Source organism: Stigmatopora argus, chromosome 9 (genome assembly GCF_051989625.1).
Source record: "Stigmatopora argus isolate UIUO_Sarg chromosome 9, RoL_Sarg_1.0, whole genome shotgun sequence".
Classification (NCBI taxonomy): domain Eukaryota; kingdom Metazoa; phylum Chordata; class Actinopteri; order Syngnathiformes; family Syngnathidae; genus Stigmatopora; species Stigmatopora argus.
Genome location: NC_135395.1, coordinates 14051784 through 14077608, shown reverse-complemented (window position 1 = coordinate 14077608; position 25825 = coordinate 14051784). Strand labels below are relative to the sequence as shown.

Genomic DNA, 25825 nt, shown 5'->3' with positions numbered 1-25825 from the left:
ATAATTTATTTCTGTGAAGTTTTAACATTGTTTTTCTTCTATGGTGCCCTGTTTAAAAATCTTGTGTTATACTGCAAGTGTATGAATGTGTGAGACAGATTACGCAGTTAATTTCAGATGTGTGATTTATGGATAATATCACAAAGTATGATTGCTTTTGCACAGCAAATTTGGAAATGAAACATGATCTTTTAAGCTTCAATTCAAATTTGTTTTTGTCAGCAAAAAATGTCAGTCATTATCCAAACAGTATTGGGCCTAGATGTGTAGATCATTACATTTAGACTGCCCTGTTTTGGAAGCCCGGCGGCCCGCCAGGCTTATAAAGCACTGTGGGATGAGTTGTAATTATGTTCAGAATCTTTTGTTGCCATTATAATATTATTTCAATGTTTCTCATCCTGCTAAAAGGATGTAGTTAAACAATGTTTACCTGAAATCTATCCTCGGTAAAAAATCTGTTATTGAGAAGCAGGTTTTATTCCCTCCAGTCTTTTCTGATTACATCTTAGTCTTCAGACATTGCTGTATTATTCATGAATGTAACCCCTAAGGTGTCCAATTAATGGTATCAACAAATGGTCACACATTTCACGTTTTTCTCTTATGTTCAGCCCCAACAGTAATTTTGGTTAAAATTGTCTCACTGTTGGAATACCAGCTTTATTAAAAATCTCATTTCTTCCCTCGCTAAACTTTTGCACTACATTTGATAAGACTGGTTGTCATTGCTTGAGTGTGAAATAAAATTAGTCAAACCTATTCTGAATTATGTTTGCACATCACTGGTGGTGGCTCCGGTCATGCCTTTTGAATCTACTGAAAAGCTTAATATTTAAAGCAATAACCTTCACTGTCAAAATGATGCATTGGAAGTCTGTACTGTGCGTGATCACAAAACAAAACATTTACAAATACTGCCACTAGAAAGGAGACGGACATTTGATTAAATATATGATTCTTGCAGTGCATAACAGCATTTTTATTCTCCCCTCCTTAAAAAGAATGTCAAAACAACACATTCCTCGCAAATTGTACAGTGGAATTTAGTCTGGTCAGTGAACATAAGAGTCAAATGGCTTTAGGAACCGACTTACAACCGTTCCATCAGGGTCACAATGGTCTATGTAAATGAAAGTATAGCCATTTTCTCATGTAGAAATAGCCATTTTCTCATGTAGAAATAGCCATTTTCTCATGTAGAAATAACCATTTTCTCATGTAGAAATAGCCATTTTCTCATGTAGAAATAGCCGTTTTCTCATGTAGAAATAGCCATTTTCTCATGTAGAAATAGCCATTTTCTCATGAAAAAATAGCCATTTTCTCATGAAAAAAATAGCCATTTTCTCATGAAAAAATAGCATTTTCTCATGAAAAAAAAGCTATTTTCTCATGAAAAAATAGCTATTTCCTCATGAAAAAATAGGCATTTCCTAATGAAAATATAGCCATTTTATCCTGAAAAAAAAATTGCCATTTTCTTCTGAAAAAAATTGCCATTTTCTCCTGAAAAAAAAAAACATTTTCTCATCAAAAAATAGCAAATTTTCATGAAAAGCCATTTTCTCATGAAAAAATAAGATAACTAAACAAATTAAATATTTCATTAGTAATCCATAACAAATGGGGATTTTGGTAGGAACTGTCAGAGGAATTTGCAGGGTAGGGGGATTGGAGTAGCTTCCCATGCAGGTCGCAGCCGCACTTCTTGAATCGGCCCCTCGGGTTCATTGCCAACTGCAAAGAGTGCACCTGAGGACAAAAAGGAGGGGAGAATACAAAACGCCCAACGAAAACGACACCTCCATCACATAGTGTCACGTAGCCAAGGATGGAGTGTTCCTAAAGAGTAAATAAATCTTTCAGGCGGTCTGCACAAAAACTAAAATGTTTTTTAAAAATGTTTTTTTATCAAAGGTCACAACAGAAAAACAAACAGCCAGCGCTCACTTAACAAATGAGACACTATCAGCGAAATAAGGCTTCCACCAAAAAGGAAAAACTACGTTGCTAGTTTAAAAAAAAAAAGGTTCAACGTTAATACCGCTCACTGGGTTAAAGGATGTTATACAATAACTACGACAAAATTCCTTAAGAATGAAAAACAGGAAAATTCAAAGTACCTCATTGTGAAATAGAGGGAGTTAAATTCAGACATTATAAACCATTTTACAAAATTTTAGTCTGCCATATGTGATTGCCTAGTTCATACAATAGAAGAGCTACAAATTAGATTACAAACCAACCAAGAAAATGTTATTTACTTTTAACTCATTCATTGCACTTATCTATAGTATTCACTGGGTATGTTTTATGCCAGTTAGTAAAACAAAATTGATACTTAAAGTAAATTGAGTGTGAGATGTCCTGTCAAACTGAATTGGAAGTCTATTTCCGTCAATATATGTCAATGAGTTAAAATATCTATTTTTTTCGACTTTATAGTTGACAATTGTAAAGAGATATTTGGGTTATTTTGAATTTCTAGAATGTACAGCAGGGTTCTCAAACTTCATCTATAATGTTTTGCTAGTTTGTTTCATATGATTCATCAAGATTGATCAAATGTAATTGTATTTTTCTTAAAACTACATTGTTTTTCCTTGTGGAATATGAGATGTGACCCACAGTTTAACTCTCTTGTTTGACAGTGTTGTTCTACACGACTGCAAATAGCATTCATCAAAATATACAGTTTATGGATTATTTTTTTAGACATAAAGCTCCTCTATTGTATTATTAGTTGCATCCAATGATTGGAAGGTAGGTTTATGTTTCATCCCTGCGGCCAAAACTAACTTTTTAATCTAGTGAGGTTACATTATCAGCACTTTCAGCATCTCACAAGTATGAGAAAGCGTTTCAGAGCGTACTCCATCAAACTGAACAAGAATGTCCTTTGTTGCAAGAAAGAAAACAACAAAACCATCGCAAATTCCTTTCGCCAACTCCCTCACAATCCATTATTTTTCATTGTTCAAGAGGAGGTGGAGGTCATGTTAGCTGACCCCTTTGGAGCTTTAGCTAAATCAGAAAAAAAATCTTCCCCTTGACACCTAACCCCCACTCAAGACGTGTCTTGCAGCTGTCCCCCCCAAACTGCCTTCTCATTGGCCACTTGAACAATTAAAAAAAAAATCTGACTACATTACTCCATTATTAATCCTGCTCGTCAGCTCGTGAGAAAAGTCCATAGGTCATCTGCGAGACTGCAAAATACGTGCTTGTCTACCACCATGGCGACCAGATGTGAGGAGTACTACCCACAAAATCCCATTGTCCACTCCACGTGTTACAAAGTGGCTATTATTTACTTCAACATTAATTATTAATCTTTTTTTTTTGGTCCCAGTACGAAGGAAAATATTTAGACGCTCACCTCCAGCAAGTAAAAAAAAAACATACGCTCAAAATAGTCTGTAACAATCGAATAAAACTGCTAACCATGACCCTCATAGAAAAGTAAACAAAAAAGGTAGAAAAGAAAAACCTTTGAAAATCCGTCATCGGAAAACACCCAAAAGTTGTGTACACAAAAAGTGAAGAAGGGAAGAAAACGCCTGCAGTCCCTTTTTTATCCCCCAGGCGTCGGCGAGCGTGCAGACAGGAAGTGGGTGAGCCTAACAGCGTGCACCTATGCCCTTCCTGCCCAGATAGCGTAGCACCGCAAAGTTATAGGTGGTCGACATCGTATAGGTCAACTGGAGGAAGAAAACAGCAGACAGGAGGGGCTCATTAGAAGAGAAGGAAAAACAAAGACATGATTAACTGCTAATGACATTAATTTCATCCCACCCGTGTAATAGGCTCTGTAATGGGCCATGGGAGTATAATGGCCCCACCATTTGGCCGGCTGGGAAACCAGCAGACATTACAGAGCTATGATGACGCGAACGTCAGCTGAGGATGGCGAACAGAGAGCGATAGTCTTAAAAGTCATCAGTCATGCAGGCTCGGGAGGCCTCGTCGCCCCCGCGTGCGGCGTTGCCAGTCACGTGAGCCGCAAATACTGGCAAAATGAGCCCGATGGATATTAACTCACCAGAGCCATCAGAGTGATCCCCGCGCCGGCGAATGCGGCAATGTAGAGGTCGTAGGTCATCCGGTACTGATAGGAAAAGATTTGCATTATTACCTACATGTGCGATTATTATTTTTTTTTTTTACATCAAACTTCCTATAATTGATCCTTTTAGGTTTTAAGTAGGCGTTTATTTACTTTTTACAACCTTGGATGCTATTTCACTGAGTTTGCATTACAATTTTATGCTGAAAGTGCCCCAAAAAAACTCCCACTTCTGTAGCGTATTCCAGTCAGGGGGCTTAGACTTCCTAAAATAACTTCAGTACCTCTTTAAACGAACACGCCAATTATTTTTATTAACAGTTTGTTTCCAGGTAAATTAGATTGGTTTGAAGATAACAGGCATAGGCTGACCACAATTAAGTATTGAATCTCTGAGTTACAGCAACAAACACGCGTCTTCTCACCTGCCAACATTTTTTTCAGCGCCCTTAAAAAAGGGGGGGGGGTCTGGCAAGGTCTCCTAGAACTCTTGTTTTTTGGCCCTGGCACAATACGAAGACACACTTTGGTTTCTTGCCACCCCAGCGCAAGTGCAGCTTTCCCCAATTACTTCACCATCAAGCTGTGCCACCAAGTTGCAGCCCCCGACTTCCCAAATACAACATCTCTTGCACGTATATGCATTTCATGTTATTTGGGCTTTGTCTTGGTGAGACAAACAGCCGGCGAGCCTCACCGACAGCGGCCTCTTATTGGAGGCCAATATTTATGACTTACAGTACCATGGACAGCGCCCCCTCTGACCTGTCTTACCTCTCTGGTCTTGCAAACGCTGGACAGAGTTATTCCACAAGCTTTTCCCGGCACGGCGTTCCATGGCAGCAGTCCTGTTGACGTCAAGTCGCTTTAATCAGTTAGCTGCATTCATCGCACAAATATGATTTAAAATTGCAGGCTCGATATTCCTCTACAAACTGTAAAATATCCAGAAACAACACAGGGCCTGGTCCAAAGCTTATTGACGTCTGGATATAACAATGACAAAAAAAAATGAAGAGGAAAACACATTGCTTTTTAGCAGCTGCTGTAAATTTAGGCCGTTATTTTTACTTTCTGTTTATTACTCAGCATCAGGGGACTTGGCTAAACTGCTTCGTTTTAGAAGGGACTCTTCAGGGAAAGGAAATCTCTTGCTAAGGTTTTCATTAGTCCAGTCAGAGTATAAAGAAATAAACTGGAAAAAAAGCTTAAAAAACTATAAAAAGGAAGGGGACTTAGAAATTGACAATGGTTTATGGTAGTCACCCATTTTTCATTGTTTATAGAGAACGGCCTAAAAAAAATTGATGGACATTAAAAATACCCCCCAAAAAATTCTAACCAAAGATGAATCAATAATAGTTGTCTGGTGTTTTGGTTGATTCCAAAAAGTGGTATAATTATCAGATTTTTTTCTTAAACACACAGATAAAATGGGAGTAAATTGATACAAATTGCATATAATGTTACCTCCACCATATGTCCTTTTTTCTGTAGGCGCTGCATTTATCGTGACAGCATCTTTTTTTGGCAGGAAAAACTCAATAATAAAAAATAAATCTAAATAAAGTGACTAAATAGCTTATTGACTACACGTTAGTGCATTAATTGGCTGCATCTCCCATGCGATTCAAAAGAAAAACATCATCAGACAGACTGAGATAGTCCTACAAAGTGACTTTACCATACTGTCGCGCGTCCACACACAGCTGGTTGATGCTTGCCGGCGTCTCCGTCAGGACGTCGATGGTATGGCAGGTGGCCCCCATGTTGTAGAAGAAATAAACGGGTAGAGTGGACAAGGCGAACACCAGCAGCCACAGCAGAGACAGCACGTACGTCACCACTATAAACTAAGAGAGAAAGCAGAATGACCGTCATTTGCCTGGGAGCCTTCCAAGTGCGCTTTTATGTGCCTCGTTTAGCGGCCGCATTAACCTCTTCTCTGATTACCTTCACTTAATATGTCTCGTGTCTCCCCACGCCTTTTTTTCCTAGGCAATCACTCACACATGCTTTGTAGTCTCATCTTCCCCGAAGGGCTTTTAACAGGCCTTTAGATTTCCAACTCGGGCACCCGGCGGGACTGATGTGTATTAAGCCACATCCAATCTCCCCAATCCCCATTACTCGGAACCACTGCGGGCCCCCTCTCACCGTGGAACTGAGGCAGCGGCCACACGTGGTGCTCCGGAACTCCCCAAAGGTTTGCTTTGCAACACTGGTGGTGTAAAAGCCTTCAGCCAGCAGCATGATGCAGTAGAGGAAGAAAAAAGAGGCCAGACCGTAGATGACGTACTGGAAATATTCAATGCTGAGAGGGAGGAGGAAGAAGAAGAAGAGAGCTCTGGTCAGATGCGGTAATTCGAAACAAAAAAATGTACATAGGCATGTCTACAATTTGGCCCCAGTTATAAAAATGTCTTCTGATAGCTCGGATGAGAAGGAAAATAGACATAACAAATTGTGTCTACTTGATCAAATACATTTTTCTTGGACAATCAGGTGCTGAATCCAGTGTTTCACCACCGGTTTTGAGCTGCGGCATACTTACTGTTGCAAAAATCTGAAGGCACACCACGCTTATTTATATGTGTACGTGTACGTGTACGTGTACTACATGTACATCTACATATAAAAATAAATAAGCGTGTTGCTGACATGTACATGTATATGTCAGCAACACACTTATTTATTTTTACTTATTTACCTATTTATGTCTAAAATGTATTTTCCCGTGTCTGTAGTCTCACCCTCTTGCTACTGTGATAATGAAATTTCCCGAATACGGGACGAATAAAGTTATCTAATCTAATCTAATTTAAAACTGTCACCTATAGTTACAATATAAAGTCGTTCTCGTCAAAAGGTTTGTCAGCAGGTATCAAAGAAACTCCAAAAAGTATTTAAATATCTAAATTTTCACACTGACTTTCATGTCCCCAAAACTTGACCAACTTCCGGTTCATAACAAGTAACCTACCGAATTTATTCTTGTCATTTCAAGACTTTTTCTCCCAAAATGAACTCAATCTCTTGATGACATAAAAAGCAGTTTTGTTCTCACATACACTTTCCATCCCAAAAAGTTGATCCCCATGAATGAAACCAGACAAATTCGGTTCACATTACCTTAAAACTAAGCAAAAAAACAACAACTTTAACCTTGTAATATTAATATTTGAATATGGATTTATCATCTATCCTATTTCAATTTTAATCTCGTAATATTGCAATTCAGCAGATCAATCCCACGGCACACCTGACCATTGCAGTGGTTGGGAAACAGTCTTCATCCACTCGTTTAAGTACTAAACATAACACTGATTCAGAACAGTTATATACCCATAATTTACCACTCTATCAATCCAATCCCCATCCCTGTGTTGAATGTACCACTTACACGTAAGCGAGCGTATCGTAATCCTCCATGCTCCTGGCAAAGTATGTCTCAATGAGTCTTTCAGTTTCCGTGAGCGCCTGGTGACCACATCCACAGAAGAGGGCGACGCCAGAGAAGCACAGCAGCGTGGCAACCAGAGAGCAATATGGTATCCCACCCAGGCAACGCACGCAGCACTCATAGCAACCTGCAACCACCCACAAATTGGGACACGTTATTGGACGTAGCAGTACAAGATATTCAAGATCAGCAATAAGGTACGCCTACTGTATATACACTGTCTAATGTCAAAAAATGTCATCTTACAATGTTATAGTAGTGCAAAGGTTGTGCTCGGTTTTCATTGGCAGCACAAAAATAGTCAAGAACAGTCTTACTACGCATTTAACAGAAATTAAGTATGTTATTTCAGTTGTCTGGTATTGAATAAACACTAATATATTGAAATGCCACGTTTTTTTAAACTTATTTTATGGCTCAAAAAGAAACTAAACATAGTGTACACATTTATATAATATTTTTCACACCATATTGATTGACTAGTACTGGCATGGCGAACAAGTTAGACAAATAACCATCACAATACAGTAACTTTTGCTGTTTGCCCCATATTCGGAGCAAATATGTGCTCTATTCCCTCTGACATGCTCGCAAAATAAAAACAAAAAATATTTTTAAACCAAAAATACTATAATTCTAAAGAATACATTGGTATATTTTACATAGGGTTGCCTCTCAAAGGCCAGCTGCTTTCTTTCCCTCTTTGTAAAGCTCCAAATTCCCATAGTCATGTCTTGTCTGAATGGACGCAGCGGTCAAAACCATGCGTCTGATGCGACCTCGGCTCACACCCTGACTCCATTCATGAGGCGTCATGGCGACTGTGAGAAAAAGGGGGAGGCCGGCGAAAAGAGATGCCGCTTTTGTGACCGTAAAGACAACAACTGTCTTTGTCCCGCGACGTGGTGGGGGCACAAGGGCCGTCAATGTCCCCTAAACAAAAGCCAGAGGCACCTCTATGCTTGGACCGCGTCCGCACACATTCATTGACTTCCTTCAGAGGAGAAAGTGCGACAGTGGCCGGCAGTCATGTGGCTACAAAAGCCCACAATACAACAGTGTGAATTCATGCCAAAGAAAAACTAGAGGCAAGCATGTACACACGGGATGACAGACTGTGGTTGGTACCATTGAAATTGTGCCAAGCATGTAAAGTACATAACAAGGACATTGCTGTTCTGGCCAAATGTGTATCGTGCACCAAACGCTTTAGTCGGAATGTCCTACTTTTGAAAAAAAAATGGCATCCTATAGGGCGGAAACACTTGAAATGTTCTATATTAGGCTAGAAGAGAAGGAAGGTGGTAGAAAAATAACAGCCAACCATCCATTAAATGTTTCTGTTACATGGCCACATGCCAGCGTGAGCTGCTATTGGGTGAGAGCCTGAACAAGTTGCAAAGCAAATCACAGCCAGGGAATGAAAGCGAGCGACAGCGTTCGCAGTTATTTCACACTTTTTCCTGGACAAAAACACCCTGCTTGTCCCCCACACACACCTACACCATTGGGAGGCAGGTGAGAGTATCAAAACACCATTTGGTACATATACAAACAGAGCAGGCAGGGAACATTAGGTGCACGTGCACAAACTATAATGTGACAACTGCTATTGGGTCAATGGCTGCCATTGACAGCAGGAGACGTCTGGTCCATTTTGATTGGGTGGGGCTGGCAGTGATTAATATATTAAAAACTGAGCACGGTGGAAATTGACATTCATTTCAACTCATTCCAAAACCTTACAAGAACAAAAACCTTACAAACACCGTACGACTCGTACGGTGTTCGTAAGGTTTTTTGGGGGTTTGTAAGGGGAATCATAATCATTTATAAGGGCAGTTATCGGCAGAGGTTGACAGGTATGATATATATTTGAACAATTTAAAATGAAAACATAAAAAATGGCAAGTTCTTCAAAGTGGCTTTTAGCATATTTATAGAACAAAACAATCCAAAGCAAATCACAGAGAGTCGTAAGGTCAAACCAAGCAAGGAAAGTGTCATTTTTAAAAAAAAGTTGAAATGATTAAAGAGTAAAAAGAAGGAATTTTGGACATCTCACCCATGTCTGTCTTGATGCGTCGAGGACGTGATGGTTTGTGTCCTACTCTGCAGCTGCTCTGGTGCAGATATGCGTCAACTGGGCCCCCGTGTTATCAATCCAGCCCATCCAAACAATGGACAGAGCCATTGGCGATTGCTACAACAATCTTAAAGCAACAATGTCGCCTTTCAATCCGTTCCAGAGGCGGGGGAAGATAATGAAGAGGCCAAGTTTGTCACAGACTCCGTTGTTATTTTTCACCAAGGCGCATTGTACGAGCCCAACATTTTTTAATATCTTCTCTGATATAAACTCATTCAAAATTCAGGGTCAGTGTCGTTTGGAGATTGATGGATTATTGATTGGACCGTTTCCCATTTGGTTAAAAACTCAGGAATTGTATTGCTATGAAATTCTTACCCCCGAAATATGTGCCTGTGCAAAAATTAATGCAATTAATAACAAAAAATGAATTTTTTTGTCCAAGGATTAAAATTAATTATAGCGATTTATTTGTGCAAAATTTAATGCAATTAAAAACAAAAAATGATTTTTTTGTCCAAGGATTAAAATTAACTATAGAGATTTATTTGTGCAAAAATTAATGCAATTAAAAACAAAAAGAAAAACAGATTTTTTTTGTCCAAGGATTAAAATTAATTATAGAGATTTATTTGTGCAAAAAATAATGCAATTAAAAACAAAAAAAAAATAGATTTTTTTGTCCAAGGATTAAAATTAATTATAGAGATTTCTTTTTGTGTTAAGGGTTAAAAAAACAATTCTTAAAAAAGTGAACAACAGGTCTCAATAGTATTTTTTTATTAATATTAATCATGAATATATATAGATATATTTTTAAATAAATTTATGAAATGCCAACAAGCTCTTTGTTTCAACTGATCCAATACAGAGAGCTTAACCAATGAGGTTCCTGCAGAAATGACAAGCACCTGGCTCCAATCTACTGATTTCACTTGTAGGATACAACTTGTATCATACAAAAAACATCCTGCACCGTTGACAACACTGGGTAAGATCCTATTTACATAAATACAATTTGTATGCAATGCACACCAAGTAGTCATTTTTTAGATTTGGACTTGGAACCTAGGCTCTAGGCTACCTGTGAGGGGATTTTCATGTTCTGAAACCTGAAAAAAAAAGCTAGCACATATAAACATGCAAACTTCTCACATGAATGCCAAGAGCTGGGAACGACTGCCCTCTGTGCCTCTGCCCAAAATAATTATTTTCCTGAAATTGACATTGACCATTGCGACTCAGTCGGCATTTGGCCAGACAGCAGGGATTTCAACATAGTTTGTTTTTGGTGAATAGTTGTTTTTCCCTATCTGCATAATACAAAGTAAACTGGAGCTGAATAAATATACATCACATTGGCGCACTTTCAGGAAAAAGTCATAAAAATGGATGCCACTGTAAGCAATAGATGTGATTTTTTTTAGGGTAACTGTTGTAAACCACATTGAGCAGAAGTTTTTTTAATAGGAAAATATAACAAAGTTTTGACATCTTGTGTTTAGTTACCCTTTCAAAATGGCGTTTTTTTTTTCGCAATTTACTTCAGAAAAATGTTGCTTCCAACAATCATGAATATTTAACCTGCTAAAGTTATGATTCAAAATGTGTTTGATTATAAAAATGAATCATGAAAACGACAGAAAGAATCTCAACGGCAATGTAGTTGCTCCCAAAACTTTAACTCTTGGGTATATTTTGTCCCTGCACACCATCCAGAATTGAATCATACGGAAGCAGAATAAAAGACGAAATAGACTAAAGTGAAAAGTGCACAAAAAGTGGTGCATTTCTTGAACCTGGGTACCAAGTTGGCGTCTTTACTCTAGGCAGCCTCAACAGTCGTCAGGAAACAGACTAGCACCTTTTCCAACAAACTATCACAGTATTTTGCATGCCAGAAATAATCCTCTGAGTGTTTTGGGTAAAAGCCAAACCCGATCTCCATGTGGGCTCGCTCCGAGCATCACGGTTCTCCTTGAAAAGCGAACGTGCTTCTTCTTGAGTGTACTTTGGGAACGCGGCCTGATCTCAGGCGAGCTTCGTGGAGATGAGCAGCGAATATGCTCTTATACAGCTCAACTAGAAGAATTTTTTTTAAAAATAAGACAGTAAAAGTACAATCAGTCAGCTTTATCACTACCACTAGATGGCAGCTTTCCTCTGCCAGAACCTCACCCAAGTCTCCTTCATTAACAATAATGAAGTCTCAAAAAAATGTTAGCTATTATCAGCATTGCACGATTCATTTTCTTTCAAAACGTGCCACGTGAGTACATTTTAACTGGATCTATAGTATTACAAAAGGGGAATATGAGATTTTGTCACCAGGGGTTTTATTTCTTCTCTAAATTAATGGACTTAGCCTCACAGTACAGCTGCATTAGATCATTTATTTTGGAGCTACACAATCCTCAGAGATACTGTTATGTTATACATGGCTTGCTCTCTTCTAACTAGGCTGTTACATCATGTATGACTACCCTGATTTGGGAACTCTACCCCCACGAGTGGAAATTTATTAATGCCTTGAGAACGGGGAATTGGTTTGTTAGTTAGTAGGATTGTGGAAAAACTATGCCACGGATTACTACGAAAATGCAAAGAGGATATAAAAAGTCAACACGCCATTATTTAGGTTAGGATACACTACAGTGGATATATATTGAAAAGCTAGTATTCATTTAAATCATTCACTCAAACCCAGACCACAGAGTATGTGTTGTGGTAGTTAGTTAAAAAGGGATTTTGATATTCAAAATACCGATTTCTGGCAATAGAATAGTGGTCAAATAATTAAGATATGTGATACCAGATTTGTTCAAACAAAACAAAAAAATGATAAATCAGTAGAATTCCCTTAGCAAAATCGTGCATTTGCTATGCTTATTTAAATGTAGTTTCCTTTTTTAGTTAATTTTTTTAAATCCTTTATTATTTTAAAAATGGATTATTTCTTACTGCTCAAGGCTTTTAAATGTGTTTTAAAATTCTTTATTTATTACTATCTATATCATTGACCATCCTTCAATTCATTTTGTATTTATGACCAATTACAAATTACATCTTTAACAATACGTATAACTACGCCTGTTCGCCAAAATATTTTCTCGCGGTCCGCAATTGGCTCCTGGGCTGCAACCTGAGACCCCTGGCCTTTAACATTTAAGAAAAAAATAATTCATGCATTAAGTGGTTTAAGCCAAAAATATGAATCTTGCTTTTAATCAGACCATAACAAAATCTGTCTAATGCATGAAAATGTCAAGCCCACAACTCTTTAAATCACTACGCTAACATACCATCTCATGAATACGATTCAGAAGAAGGCAACAAAAGAAAAAAAATCCAGTTTCACTAAAGGTGCTCCCCCCAGGCAGTTAGTAAAGTCTGGTATTGACTCCGGCACACAATGAAGTCAATCTTCATGCTACTTTATGGAGTCTTCCTGAGGAGACAACATCTCACCTTTCTTTTTACTTTGGCACCTAAGATTTTTTTTGGGGGGAGGAGGGTGTATGTATGGATAGTGTTTGTTAGTGCTTAAAAAGTAAAGCAGAAGAAAACAAAGAGACTCCCCTTGTTATGTAATTTGCCAACTTGCGAACACATTACTCAGTTTGATACATTCCGTGTCAGGGCTTCCAAACGCGAGGATTTCTTTGAGCACAGTGTGGTTTCTTGTTGAAAAACAATGATCCTGTGGGGTTGCAGAATAATATAGTTTTGGTTGGGATTCAACTCTGGGTGTGAAATACTTGGATTGTACTTTTTCTGGACCTCCCTTGTCTTTTGCCACTTCCATACAGAGACATTATACGTCCTTTATTTTTCTGAAGGCGCTCCTAAAGGACTTTAACTCAATTCTTATAAGCCATCAGTGCGCCTTTTATATGGATGCGAATAGTCGTCTGTCTCTCTATGTGCCCTATGGCTGACTGGCGACCAGTCTAGGGTGCAGTCTGACTTTCGCCCAAAGTTAGCTGGGATAGGCTCCAGCAACCCTTACGAGGATGTGTGGTATGGATGATGAATGAATGAAAATTTCTATTAGTTATTCATTATATGATATTCCCTTTAGCACAGCTCCATCTAGTTGGATTGGATTGGATAACTTTATTCATCCCGTATTTGGGAAATTTCCTTGTGACAGTAGCAGAGGGTGATTAGACAGAACAACAAAGGGGGGTGCTGGACCCTATCCCAGCTGACTTCGGGCTAAAGGCGGGGGACACCTTAAATTAGTGGCCAACCAATCGCAGGGCACAACGAGAAAACCAACCATTCACGTTCACACTCATACCTAGGGGCAATTTATAGTGTCCAATCAGCCTACCATGCATGTCTTTGGAATGTGGGAAGAAACTGGAGTATCCGGAGAAAACCCACGCAAGCCAAGCCCGGGAGAACGTGCAAACTCCACACAGGTGGACCGACCTGGATTCGAACCCATGTCTCCCAATGTGAGGCTGACGCGTTAACCATGAAACAAATTTTAAGAATTTTAAGGCTAGTCATTGAAAGGCGCACCTTATACCCACTTCTGTGTGCCTTATAGTGCGGAAAATGCGTAACTTTACTCGCCAACATGATAAGAGATTTGCTTCAGCAGTCCATTACCTAGTTTGACTTTTCTGTCCAGGGGTCACTTGGAATACAATCCCGTTAGCTGATGACTATATCGGGAAGATTTTCGGGATGCTATGCAGCGTGGTGACTGCAGTGAATCAGTTATGCTTTAAATCTTTTTTTTCTAAGCACTCAGCTATTCTCCGAGCTACTCTCTGCAAAAGATAGAAAAGCATTGGACTGTAGTGAGGAGTACAAAAGCTTGTCCCTATAGTGTGCCCTCCAAGGTACTTCTTTTGTGATACCCTGTGCGCTTGACACTTTTACTGCTTTTTGGGTCCTGTAAAATTATTCACGCTGTTAGCCCAGAATTCAATAATTAGACCAGTGGGGTACATTACTGTAGGATATACCATGTGTTGAGCTAGGCATCCAAGACCTTCAACTAAAAGCCCAGATTAGTAATTAACCTTCTTCAGGGTCCCAAACTCACCATAAAAATATTTTCTATTGCTTTTACTGCTCGGATAGTAATCTTTGTGTTTGGCCTGTCATGATAAGAGACACACAAATTCACTTGGCCGTATCACTATGAACGTGATTTGAAAAACAATGGTAACTCTGGGAAAAAAACACGACTGACTCATCATTAAATTAGATATTATGTTTTCCCCTGTCTGTTTCAGCAGTTATTATACATATTTTTCCTACATAAAAGATGTGCTTGGGTATATTAAGGTTTGTAAACACTTTTCCCACCCTCGGTTTCACTTCTTACAAATGGAAGCTGTCAGCGAAGCTCACAATTTAATTCATTTCTGTACTGCTTATCCTCACAAGGATTGCGGGGGTCCTGAAGCCTATCCCAGGCAACTTTGGGCAGTAAGCAGGGGACACTCTGAATTGGTTGCCAGCCAATTGCAGGGCACACAGCTACGAACAACCATTCATGCTCACATCAAGGGACAATTTCGTGGTCAACCAGCCTACCATGCATGTTTTTGGCATGTGGGAGCAAACCGGAGCACCCGGAAAAAACCCACGCAAGCACGGCAATAACATGCAAACTCCCGAGTTCACAAATTGCAATCTGAACTCGTATGCGGGCATTTTTTTTAAACACCAACAGTGCTCAAATGACACCCTTATTTAGCCTTTAGTGGGCAGAATTGTCCTTAAAATCTCATTATCATAAAACACCGCCTTTACTTCCTCCTCCAAGCGTTTGAGATTTCGAACAGCTGTCACCAGTAAGCTAACAGACAGATGCTAGAATCACACCCGGGCACACTCACTGTCTGACGACCCTTCGAAGCTATTTGGACGAAAAAGCCACGCGTTTCCGTCCAGGTAGATGCATTGTGCAATTGGCAAAGATCCATCCGCAGCTGTCTCATTTACCAGCAGATTAACCCACTCAATGGTACTAAATGGAGCTGCGGTGCTTCCGTCAAAGTCCACAATGAAGCCATAATGCTCTCCTAAATGTTTCCCCACAACAATTACTGAATGAATATGATAGCTTCTGACCATGAATGGACTCGAGTGGCTGCACTTGTGCTCTGATGGGATTTAATCTCGATATTGTGTATACGTTTATTCAGTGGTGTGCCGTCAGGGCCTTCAAGGCCTTCTCTGCTGGCCTAAGAAATATCTGAATCACAGACTGATGTAAATTATATTTAGTTCATGAATACTTATTCAATAATTCCAAATTGTCTGTTAGCTTCCTTTCATTGCTTTCCCCCCTGGTTGCACTGCTTCCAGATGTGTGTTTTCATATTGAAGCATTTAACCAATCACATTTCACCCATTATTTGTTGCCAGGGTCAGAAATCTGCCTCAAGGCCTTCATAATCAGTTCTGCAGGCTCTGCTGCATTAAACAAGCATCGATAAGACTGTTGCTTTAACCAATCAGATTTCCAGTTGGCAACACTACAATGCCTTCTCGCAGGCGTAGGGATACATTATTGCCTTCTCGCAGATGTCATCGCTTTCACCTACTATGATTGGCTAGTGATAGAGTGAACTAGCCAGAGCTACCAAACTGTATCTGGAGCGAGCTGGCCAGGAAAGATATTGTTGTGTTGATTTAAAGCCATTTTCAAGACGGACTTTTCAAGAAAAAAAGCTGGGCATCATTAAGAACGGTCGGACAACTCCAAAGCAAGCAAGCCTGTCACAACCGGGAACGAACATTTTCAGCACTAAATCGAATAAAAACGCATGCCAGAAATACGACAGGACAGGCTCAACTTTCAGCATTAGCTTCGATGGCGATAGAAAAGAAGGTGAAAGAAAGGAGGATGGATATTGTGTACAGTTAAAAATAATTTTTGATGAGTAAAATATGGCTATATTCTTAAATAATATTTCAAGATTATTATTGAGATTATTATTGATTATTTTTTTATGTGTCGCAGCTGTAGCTGCAGTAGAGGTTTTATACCCATAAAATAGTTTTTGCTGAAGGCGTCACTAGGAAATGTACGGACCGCCACTGCGTTTATTAGTTTAGTAGTTAAAAACCTTGTCGTTCCTTGGTGGTATGTCCAGTTTTAGGCATGACAGTCTGGAATTTGGAATGATTTGTCCTCCCATCTGGACTTGCACTTGGCACTCAGTCCTACATAAATTGGGAATATGACTCTTGATCTATGTCTGGGATAACAGAACACAGTAAGGGTCTTCCAAGGGTCCCATGACATTGTGTACAATAATGTATCTTCTTTCTTTACTCCCTGCTTTCGAATCCAACGGCTGTAAAATCCCTTCTATTTAATCCATCTGTAGATATTCCTGAGGCATAAATGTGCTTGAATCTGGAAAGTGTTAGTGAGCCAACCACAATACCCCATTCCTTTCCATTCCACGTGTACCGTCCAGAAGGCCCTCCACCAGCAAAAGAGAGAAAGATCCAACTGCTAGAAACGTGTTACGTATTTCTCTTGCATAAATCCTTCCACCCTGAATTTAATTTTTAATCTCTATTTGACATCCTTTTTGTTTTATTCCAGCTTGGCCGCCTCTGGGAATTTCTCAGGTAGTGATAAGGTTTCAACTTCATGCTTCAGCGCGCGGATCTCTTTAAAACCTGACGTTTGTATAATGAAGGAAATGGGGTGTCCTAACTTACAGTCACGCAATTACCCTCGGCAAACTCACTTTGGACTCACACCTTAAATAATTTGTATTTTCTAAGGTGCGCTTGAGGCGATTAACAATGCACACTGATTTTCTCCATCCGTAATGAGATGCCACCAGAAGTTGATATTCGTCGCATTTCTTCTGACTTGACTCTTGACTGACCTTCTGTATTTCAGCCCAGTAAAAAGAGGCACATTACTCATTACTTCACAAGGTACCCATGTTCTCCGACAGAAAAGGAAGCTAGAAGAATAGATTCCGCTCGGCATACCTGCGCAGCTCAAAATGTCATTTATTACAGGTAATAATCTCAACCCAGTCATTGCTCATGAAGAACCTTTTTCATGCATATATTTTCCCACTCTAGATAGTACATTAGATAGGATTTATGTGTCGAATTCAAGTGCGCTCACATGCATTCAGCATCAATTCCATTTATTATCTTAACACCCTTTGGCGGAAGGGTTGGAGTCAATTTCCACTGGGATTGAAAGAAGACAAATGAAGTCATCATTAACTGATGCAAGTCGTGATGAACAGGAGCAGCAATAGTGGAAACACACAGTGGTACATTTTTTGATATCAGGGAGCAGTATTTTTAGTACATATTGTGGCGCAGGGATAAATTTGTGTATCGTCATAATGGGAAGTGTTGGAAAGTTTACCTAAATTGGTGTGCTCCCACTCGGATGAAAAAGAACCATTTGTGATTTCTTAAATTCCTGCCAAATTGGTGGTAAAATGGGATCTGATTGTCATCTAAATACCTAGACTAAACAAACAGTGACTACTTGAGATAACACTGAGTCCTTTTCCTAGTTTGCATTTGTATTGAGAACACCACATTAGGATTCGTGTTTTCTGTAGTTGTAGATGAGCACAACTATTAACTAGGGCAAAATTTGTAAAAATCAAAACCAATGTTATTTTACACGCAATGACTAATTTTAAAATAAACAACAAAAGAATAGTATTCTCCAAAACATAAGTTTGAAACAAAAACTTTATTTTTCCTCAAATGTTTTTTTTAAATTTCATTCATATAAAACAGAAACATTGAATGCTTTTTTTGAATTGAATTATTTTATTGTCATTAGATTAAATTAGATAACTTTATTTGTCCTGTATTCGGGGAATTTCATTGTCATAGTAGCAAGAGGGTGAGAATGCAGACACAGGAAAAGACATTTTAGACATAAATACATAGGTAATAAGAGAATAAATAAATATATAAAAAATAAATAAATAAGCGTGTCGCTGAAATATATACATACATATATATATATATATATATATATGTATATGTATGTGTATGTATATATGTGTATGTATATATATATATATGTATATGTATGTGTATGTATATATGTGTATGTATATATATATGTATATATACCCATATACATATATAACATACATAAATATATATACATAACATATATATGTATATATATAACATATATATATATATATAACATACATAAATATATACATTATATATATATATATATATATATATATATATATATATATATATATATATATATATATATGCACATGTATACATACGGTTGGTCTTAACATTCAGCCATTTTTATACATTATACAAGTATAATGAGATTTAAAGCTTTCACCACATAGTGCACAAATAACAACAGACAGACAAATAAATAATCAATAATTAAGAAATGAAGAAATAAGTAGTCCAAGTGAGGTCAGCAGAGCAAAGCGGGCGTGTTCCGCCTTGAAGTCCAGGATGAGTTCCATGGCTTTAGTAGACGTTCAGCGCCAAGTCGCAGCACTCGCTGAGTCTATGGACGCAACAACAAACAAGCAAACACATAGAAAATCAATATATAGTGATGATAACTGAATATTCACTAAATAGTAATGATGAATAAATAATCACGAAATACTAATAGATAAATAAGTGGTCAACATAAGAAGTACAAGTAGTAGTAATAAGTCTTGATTAGGTCCTAGGTGCAGAACTATGGGAAGAAACTGCCCTTGATTCTCTTTGTCTTGGCATTTGACATCCAGTTGTAGTGTGTTTTTGTGATTGAAAAAAGAAAAAAAAATATATATATATATAATTTTGATATGAATTTAATTATCTAATTGAAGATCGAGATAATGGAAAAAACAAACAAACCCCCAAATCTGGACGCCTATCACATTGATGACTGTCATTTCACTTCTGCTAACATCCTGCATAATTATTATAATCCACAGCACACTCTAACGGAAAAAACATTCAAGCCTCAACCTTTGTTACGCAACAGCCGTTTCCTGTCTACCCGACTTGTTTGGTTTTCGTTCAAGCTTTTCCTCCCACGTCTTTCCACTTACAGTAGAAGTCAGCTTTTCCTGCATGTGTCTTCTGGCTCCTCCTCTCCTCTTCTCCTCCTTCTCCTCCTCCACTGTATAAGAGAACTACAGTTAGCTCCACTCAGCCTAGAAAACGCCTTGATCCCAGCAATCTGTTCTTTATTTCTTCACTAGATTTGCACCGCTATGTCCTCAGGAGTGACTGCAGGTGAGTCCAGCATCTATATGAGCCATTAGCTTTCAAGTGGTGGACTGATGGGGCTCAGATAGCCGTTTAATAAGAAGCAGACACCAATAGAAGTCTTCTCAGAAAACCTCGAAGCTACATTTCATATTGTTGAGACATTTTCGTACTCAGTCACATCATATTTAACTGTGCTACAATTTCACTTTTTTTTCCCGCTCCGCATATTCTGTTTTACAACAACTGTAATGTTTGATATCTTCTTCCTTCCACTGTCAAGCGACCCGCAACCACATTTGTTGTCATTCAACAAGTGCTGATCTTGTATTTTTACTCAAAATGACTGCATGTTTCAACCTCTAACTGAACGGTATACATTTTTACTATATTCAACAAGGGACTTTTTTGTGGCCCTTTTACGGGAAATAATGTTTACGTTGCAATGTTTTGTAGAGATTTCCCAAAAAATGCATTTTACAGAACTCCATGACTCATAATTAAGCGTGACTTGAACTATTACCACCAATAACAAACTTATCAGTTAAGATCAGGGGTGTCAAACTCATTTTTTGCTGCAGATCATGGCGTAATTATGGTTTCATTTGGAGGGCCATTATGTCTGCCAGTTAATTTTTTGATGAAGAGAGCACTAAACAATTATCCAATGTAATTATTTAGATCGTTGCCATTCAGAGGCATCGTTGACCAAGAAAATAATAATAATTTCACGGACAATGGTCACTACAATGGAAAACTATTATAGAATGTATTTTTACTATATTAGGGCTGTCAAATTGAATTTATCAGGAGGTTGCAGGGATGCATTGAAGACCCCCCAAAGGGACTAGTAATGCTTATGCTAACTTATTAAAATGAAATGTTATTAGCTTGACTCATTCACTGCAATCCGAGGTCACAGGTGGTGTGCTGTGGTAGTTAGTGAAAGAAAGAAATTGATATTAAAAATACCGGCATTAGACATTTAATCCATTTTTAGAAAAAAAGTGATTCACCTCTGATTTTGATCATGAGAAACATGAAGTCAAAAATTATTTCCTTTCACGGACCGGACAAAATGTTCTGGCGGAAAGGATTGGGCCCCCGAGCCTTGAGTTGGACACCTGTGGTTTAGCTGTTTTAACATATACCGTATTTTCACGACTATAAGGCGCACTTAAAAGTCTTAAATTTTCTCCAAAATAGACACGGTGCCTTATAATCCAGTGTGCTTTATATATATGTAAAAAAAATTAAAATGTGTCATCCATTGAGGGTGCGCCTTATAATGTGGTGCGCCTTATAGTCGTGAAAATACGGTAGTTTCTATTCAGCCTGGGCTGTTTACGTTCCATAACATTCACCCAAAAATATTTCTAGAAACTTCTATTTCTTGATTTTACATGACCTCTGCCAATAGCTGTTCAAAACAACCTCGGTTATTTATGTCCATAAACACTAGATATGAAATTTAACCTTTCGTTGACATGTGATGGAATGACCTGACTCGCGGACGCCTTCAATTTGTCTTCGATGGCTGTCTCGTTTTCTGTGCAGACTTGGAGCTACATGATTTACTGCGAGAGTTCCAGGATGTGGTGAAGGAGCTGCAGGCCCCCCCTCAAAGCAGCGTACATGCCTACAAACACATGCTGATGGAGGCCAAGAGACGCAGCGCACTGGGGGACGACAGCGGGGTCGAAGACTCCGATTGCAGTAAGAAAAACCTTCAAGCTCTAAAAATCCAATTTTCTCCGTAGAAGAAAGACTCCTTCATAATTTGGTCAAACTTTTAATATGTATTACATGAGTACTATCAGAGGAGCACATCCATACACTACCCGCATAATAATCTTTTCTTATGTAGTTGTGGAAGGCCGTATGACAAAAGGAACAAGCGTGTCCTTTTGCTCCTCTGTGAATTCCTCATTCGATGTGTTTTGACCTATAGAGCTTCTTTGGCGAGGCTTGTGACAAAAGGCAAACCTTGGGAGTCATTGGGTACATTTGCATTCATTTTGCAGCCTTTGGCTTGTTACTCGCCTTGATTGAATTCATTCCATTTTGCCTTTTCTTGGCGCATAAACAAACCATTTAAATTCAATTCAAAAGATGTGTTAAAATGCTCTTACACTCATTGGCTGACATTGACAGCCTAGAGTCCACATGGATTGGACATCTGCCGCCGTCAAGAACATTAAAAGATGAATGTGTGTTAAACATATGGCTCGCGGGCTAGGTCTGGTCCATGGCATCATTCTGTGCGGCTTGTGAAGTAGTGTCATGGTTCTCATAAAAATAGAATTTAAATCAAAATCAATCAATCAAAAGTATTTATTGTCATCACACACAGCTGCGTATAACGAAATTGGTGGTGCTACTCCACAAAGTGCGTTTTCCCAGTAAAAAAAACATAAATAAGGAATATAAAAGTATAAAAAGTCACATCCTGACAAGGTGTAGTCCTCAATGAAGAAAAAAAATAATACTTTTTTTTCCATTCTGTGAATTTTTTTTTCTAAAATAAATAACATAACCAAAATATCCGGTAAGGTCGGTTGAACACTAAATTGTTTTTTTCCTCTCAGTGCACTGTGATTGGCAGATCTATTGGCTCGCAGTGGGCTGGAATAAGCTCCAGCACCCCCACAACGTGTGGGATAAGCGGTGTAGAAAATGAATAGATTAATAAATAAGTCAAGCGGTTTAAAAATAAGAATAATGAGAATGTTTACAGTTTATTCCACTATTTTTTTTGTTCTTAATAAGAAATGTAAAAAAATAGATGAGTAATGTTTAATTTTTTTCTTGTTAAAAAGCAAAAATATGCAAGAGTATTGACACTCAACCCCTTTTTAAAGCTTTAAAAATACTGAAACAAGGGTAAAAAACAAGATTTGGACCATTTTTTTTAGTTCAACAATCTTTGATTGATCAACTATCAAACAAGTTGTCATTTTATAACCGTTTATAGTGGAATAACAAAGCCAGGGGTACTCGGCCAACATAATGGCCCACCTAAGAAAACCCACAACTACAACAATGGCCCTCTCCAAAGATGAGTTTGACCCCTAGGTGAGAAAAACAGCGACCAGTATTGCGTTCTTCACCAAAAAAAACTCATTTAAAACTGCTGTCAGACCTAAAACAAAAAAACCACAACTATGTTGCCCCTAGCTATTCATCATATGATACTAGATCTAACAAATTTTAACAATAGATGATTCAAAAACATGGATTGTAGATGATACAAAATACTAAATGTGTTAATGTTGCAGCTCGTACGCACAGTCTTTTAATTGTTCTCCCCCCGCAGGCAGTGAAGCATCTTTAGGGAACAGTTTGAACACCAGTGAAGAGGAGCTGCACACAGCAGGCTTAACGCAACCACCAAAAGGTACTGGAGGGGTCTTTCCGCATGCAAATTTGCGTCCAAATTGCCGTTGTTCTCACTCATCACCATCGTGTTTGGCACATAACGCTCTATTTATTTATTTTTACACAACAATGCCCATTCTGTTTTGACTGTGGCCTCTCCTTCAGGGCCTTTTGTATCGCGTCATGTAAACGAGCTGCATTTGGCTGCATATGCGGACGCGGCGAGGACCGTTCCATTTCAATGGAAAAAAACAAGAGTGGCCGGGAGGGACCGTTTGCTCTGATTCCACGTTAGAAAGTTATGCAGACGGGATCCCCGTGGGAGGCTCCGAGCTGTCAGGATTTTTGGGGATGAACTTTAACTCAGTTTGTACAGAAAAATAGAATATTTTCCTTGTCTGAACGAAGATGTTCATTTCATATTCTGTTACTTCGCACAGTGGAAATATCAGAAAAAAACGAGGCAGGCTTCAAAATCTTTTCATTGCTCTGTTTTATTTATTTTTTTCTAATTTCTTTTCTCTCTGTCCTCTTTTTGCAGCCAAGCTGGGGGACACAAGAGAGCTGGAGAACTTCATTGATGTGTTGGACCGGGAGCTTGCTGGTGTGTAGTTAAGGAAATTCCACTTTCTATCTCTCAAATCTTTTTTTTTTCTAAATTCCTCACTGACACAGTTGCAAACTCAAAGCCCCTGAAGTAGGTGGGCCACATTCTTAGCTCTCTTTGCTACTTCTTTGTGACACTCGAACCTCTTGTGCATGAAAAGCATGGGTGATCAAGATCCCAAATACTGAGTGCTAACAGAATGTCACAAAATTGCTCAACAGGTGTAAAATCTGTGAGGAATAGATTCAACAGATGAGTTTTTTTCCTCTTCACTTACTGGCTTTCCCATGAAAAGAAATGTGAGAGCACCACACCTGTTTAAAGCAATTTGAAGTGAAATTGGAAGTGTTAGTAGAAAAGGACTGTTATTTCTAAAGAGAAAAAAAATACAGCACAAAATTAATTCCATGGATTTGATGGGTCCTTTTTTATAGTGCTAATTTAAGACATTTAGAGAGATGTATATATATTTTCTAGTGCAAATGTATGTCATTTATAGCACTATCAATTTCTCTTTTTTTCTAGTGCACATGTAAGTCATTAATAGCACAATATCAATTTCTTTTTTTTAGTGCAGTAATCATTCAAAAATTTCACTTAAAACTAGTGTGCTGACATCATTTTGGCTCATTTTAAGGGCTGACAATGACCATTAAAAAAGGCAGTGGCTCCTTAGCCGGTAACCGGTCAAATAGTCCCAGGGGCTATTTAGCCGGTAACCGGTCAAATAGCCTATATGGCCCCATATGGCTATTTAGCTGGTAAGAATTCTGTGTGGGGTAAATAGTAAGAAACTACGGCTACGGACCCACTGCCTAAATAATAGTCATTAAATCCCTATTCACCTAATGTTAAAATCTATCAATTGGCAATAACACATCAAATTTCAATACGATTGGTTGAATGGTTTAGAAAATCCCCTATTCACTCAATGTTAAATAATAGGTTACCGGCTGTTGGGTTTATTCTGGGATGTTTCTATATGTTCATTAAGCATTTTAATAGGTAATGAAGCTATAAATTAATTTGTGCTTTATGTTGGGACCAAGTAAGCACGAGGACACTTTCCCCCACAGCTGCTTTCGAGGCCAGTTAATTGTTTTCAGGACTATTGACTGAACAGGACACCTTGTTCCAGGCTGAGACTGTTGATCTGAGTTGGCAATGAAGATCTAAAAGGGACTCTTAAATTGCTTTGACTTGGATTCCGGCAGATGGCAATAATCGCATTATTGTTTAAAAATACGGTCGCTCTGTTCACCTCATAAAGAAATTATATGCTTATTCGTGCAAATTCTTACGCAGTTGTTTTGGTTTCCGATCCGCTCGGGTCACATTGTATGCTTACTTGTGCAAAATCTTACGCAGTTGTTTTGGTTTCCGATCTAATATGAGCAGTTGTTTTTTGACCTTAATGGTGTTATTCGGTTTGCTTATGCAATTGTTTGAATCAGATTACCTTAAATGTTTTGATTATGCGCTGACTAAATTGACAGAGGAAGATGCCGTTTCTTTAGAATCCTCTTGAACGAAGGCGAGTTGGGAGTGTATGTTAAAGATGTCTCCCTGTTTGATTAAAATGTATTAATAATAAATCTATCACCGGCTAAATAGCCCCTGGGACTATTTGACTGGTTGCCAGCTAAGGAGCCACTGCCTTAAGAAAAAGAGCTACCAATATCACGAGTAACTAACTACATTGTTGTCATGTTTTAACACATTGGCCGCCTTATTTGCCATTAGACGTGTAATCCATTACGACTGCGCATCTATTGTAGTCATCTCAAAAAAACTAATTTCCTCCACAATACAAAGCCTGAAAATCATCCTCATTTCTTTTCTTTACCAGAAATGTGAAGATCCCCATTGAGGGATGAAGCAAACAGGCCAGTGGAGGGCCAGCACGACTGACTCCCACCTAGCAGACGGCAAGATATTCCACCAAAGCACATTAAAAGAAAAAGAAAAGCCCTGTTCTTGACACTTTAG

General features: G+C 38.5%; 2 protein-coding genes across 6 annotated transcripts; one reads left to right on the top strand and one right to left on the bottom strand.

The window, feature by feature from the left end:
- Positions 1-1886: 1886 nt before the first annotated feature.
- On the bottom strand, positions 1887-9770 carry plp1a (proteolipid protein 1a). Its single transcript, XM_077610234.1, has 7 exons — positions 9598-9770; positions 7473-7659; positions 6227-6383; positions 5754-5922; positions 4844-4917; positions 4046-4111; positions 1887-3704 (listed from the first exon to the last, which is right to left on the bottom strand). The coding sequence occupies exons 1-7, from the start codon at positions 9599-9601 to the stop codon at positions 3624-3626; spliced, it is 738 nt and encodes a 245-aa protein (XP_077466360.1). The 5' UTR covers positions 9602-9770; the 3' UTR covers positions 1887-3623.
- Positions 4699-25825, top strand: LOC144082807 (regulator of cell cycle RGCC). 5 transcript variants are annotated; one of them, XR_013303353.1, is made up of 6 exons: positions 4699-7729; positions 10493-10612; positions 21409-21567; positions 23168-23248; positions 23395-23833; positions 25686-25825. XR_013303353.1 is itself a non-coding variant. In XM_077610235.1 (6 exons), exons 2-6 carry the CDS (start codon positions 10522-10524, stop codon positions 25691-25693), a joined length of 402 nt encoding a protein of 133 aa, XP_077466361.1. In that variant the 5' UTR covers positions 6733-7729; positions 10493-10521; the 3' UTR covers positions 25694-25825. The 5 variants fall into 5 exon arrangements, 2 of the variants coding, with proteins under 2 accessions (XP_077466361.1, XP_077466362.1); XM_077610235.1 differs by having other exon boundaries at positions 6733-7729; positions 23771-23833; XR_013303355.1 differs by lacking the exons at positions 4699-7729; positions 10493-10612 and adding exons at positions 17516-17640; positions 19845-19878.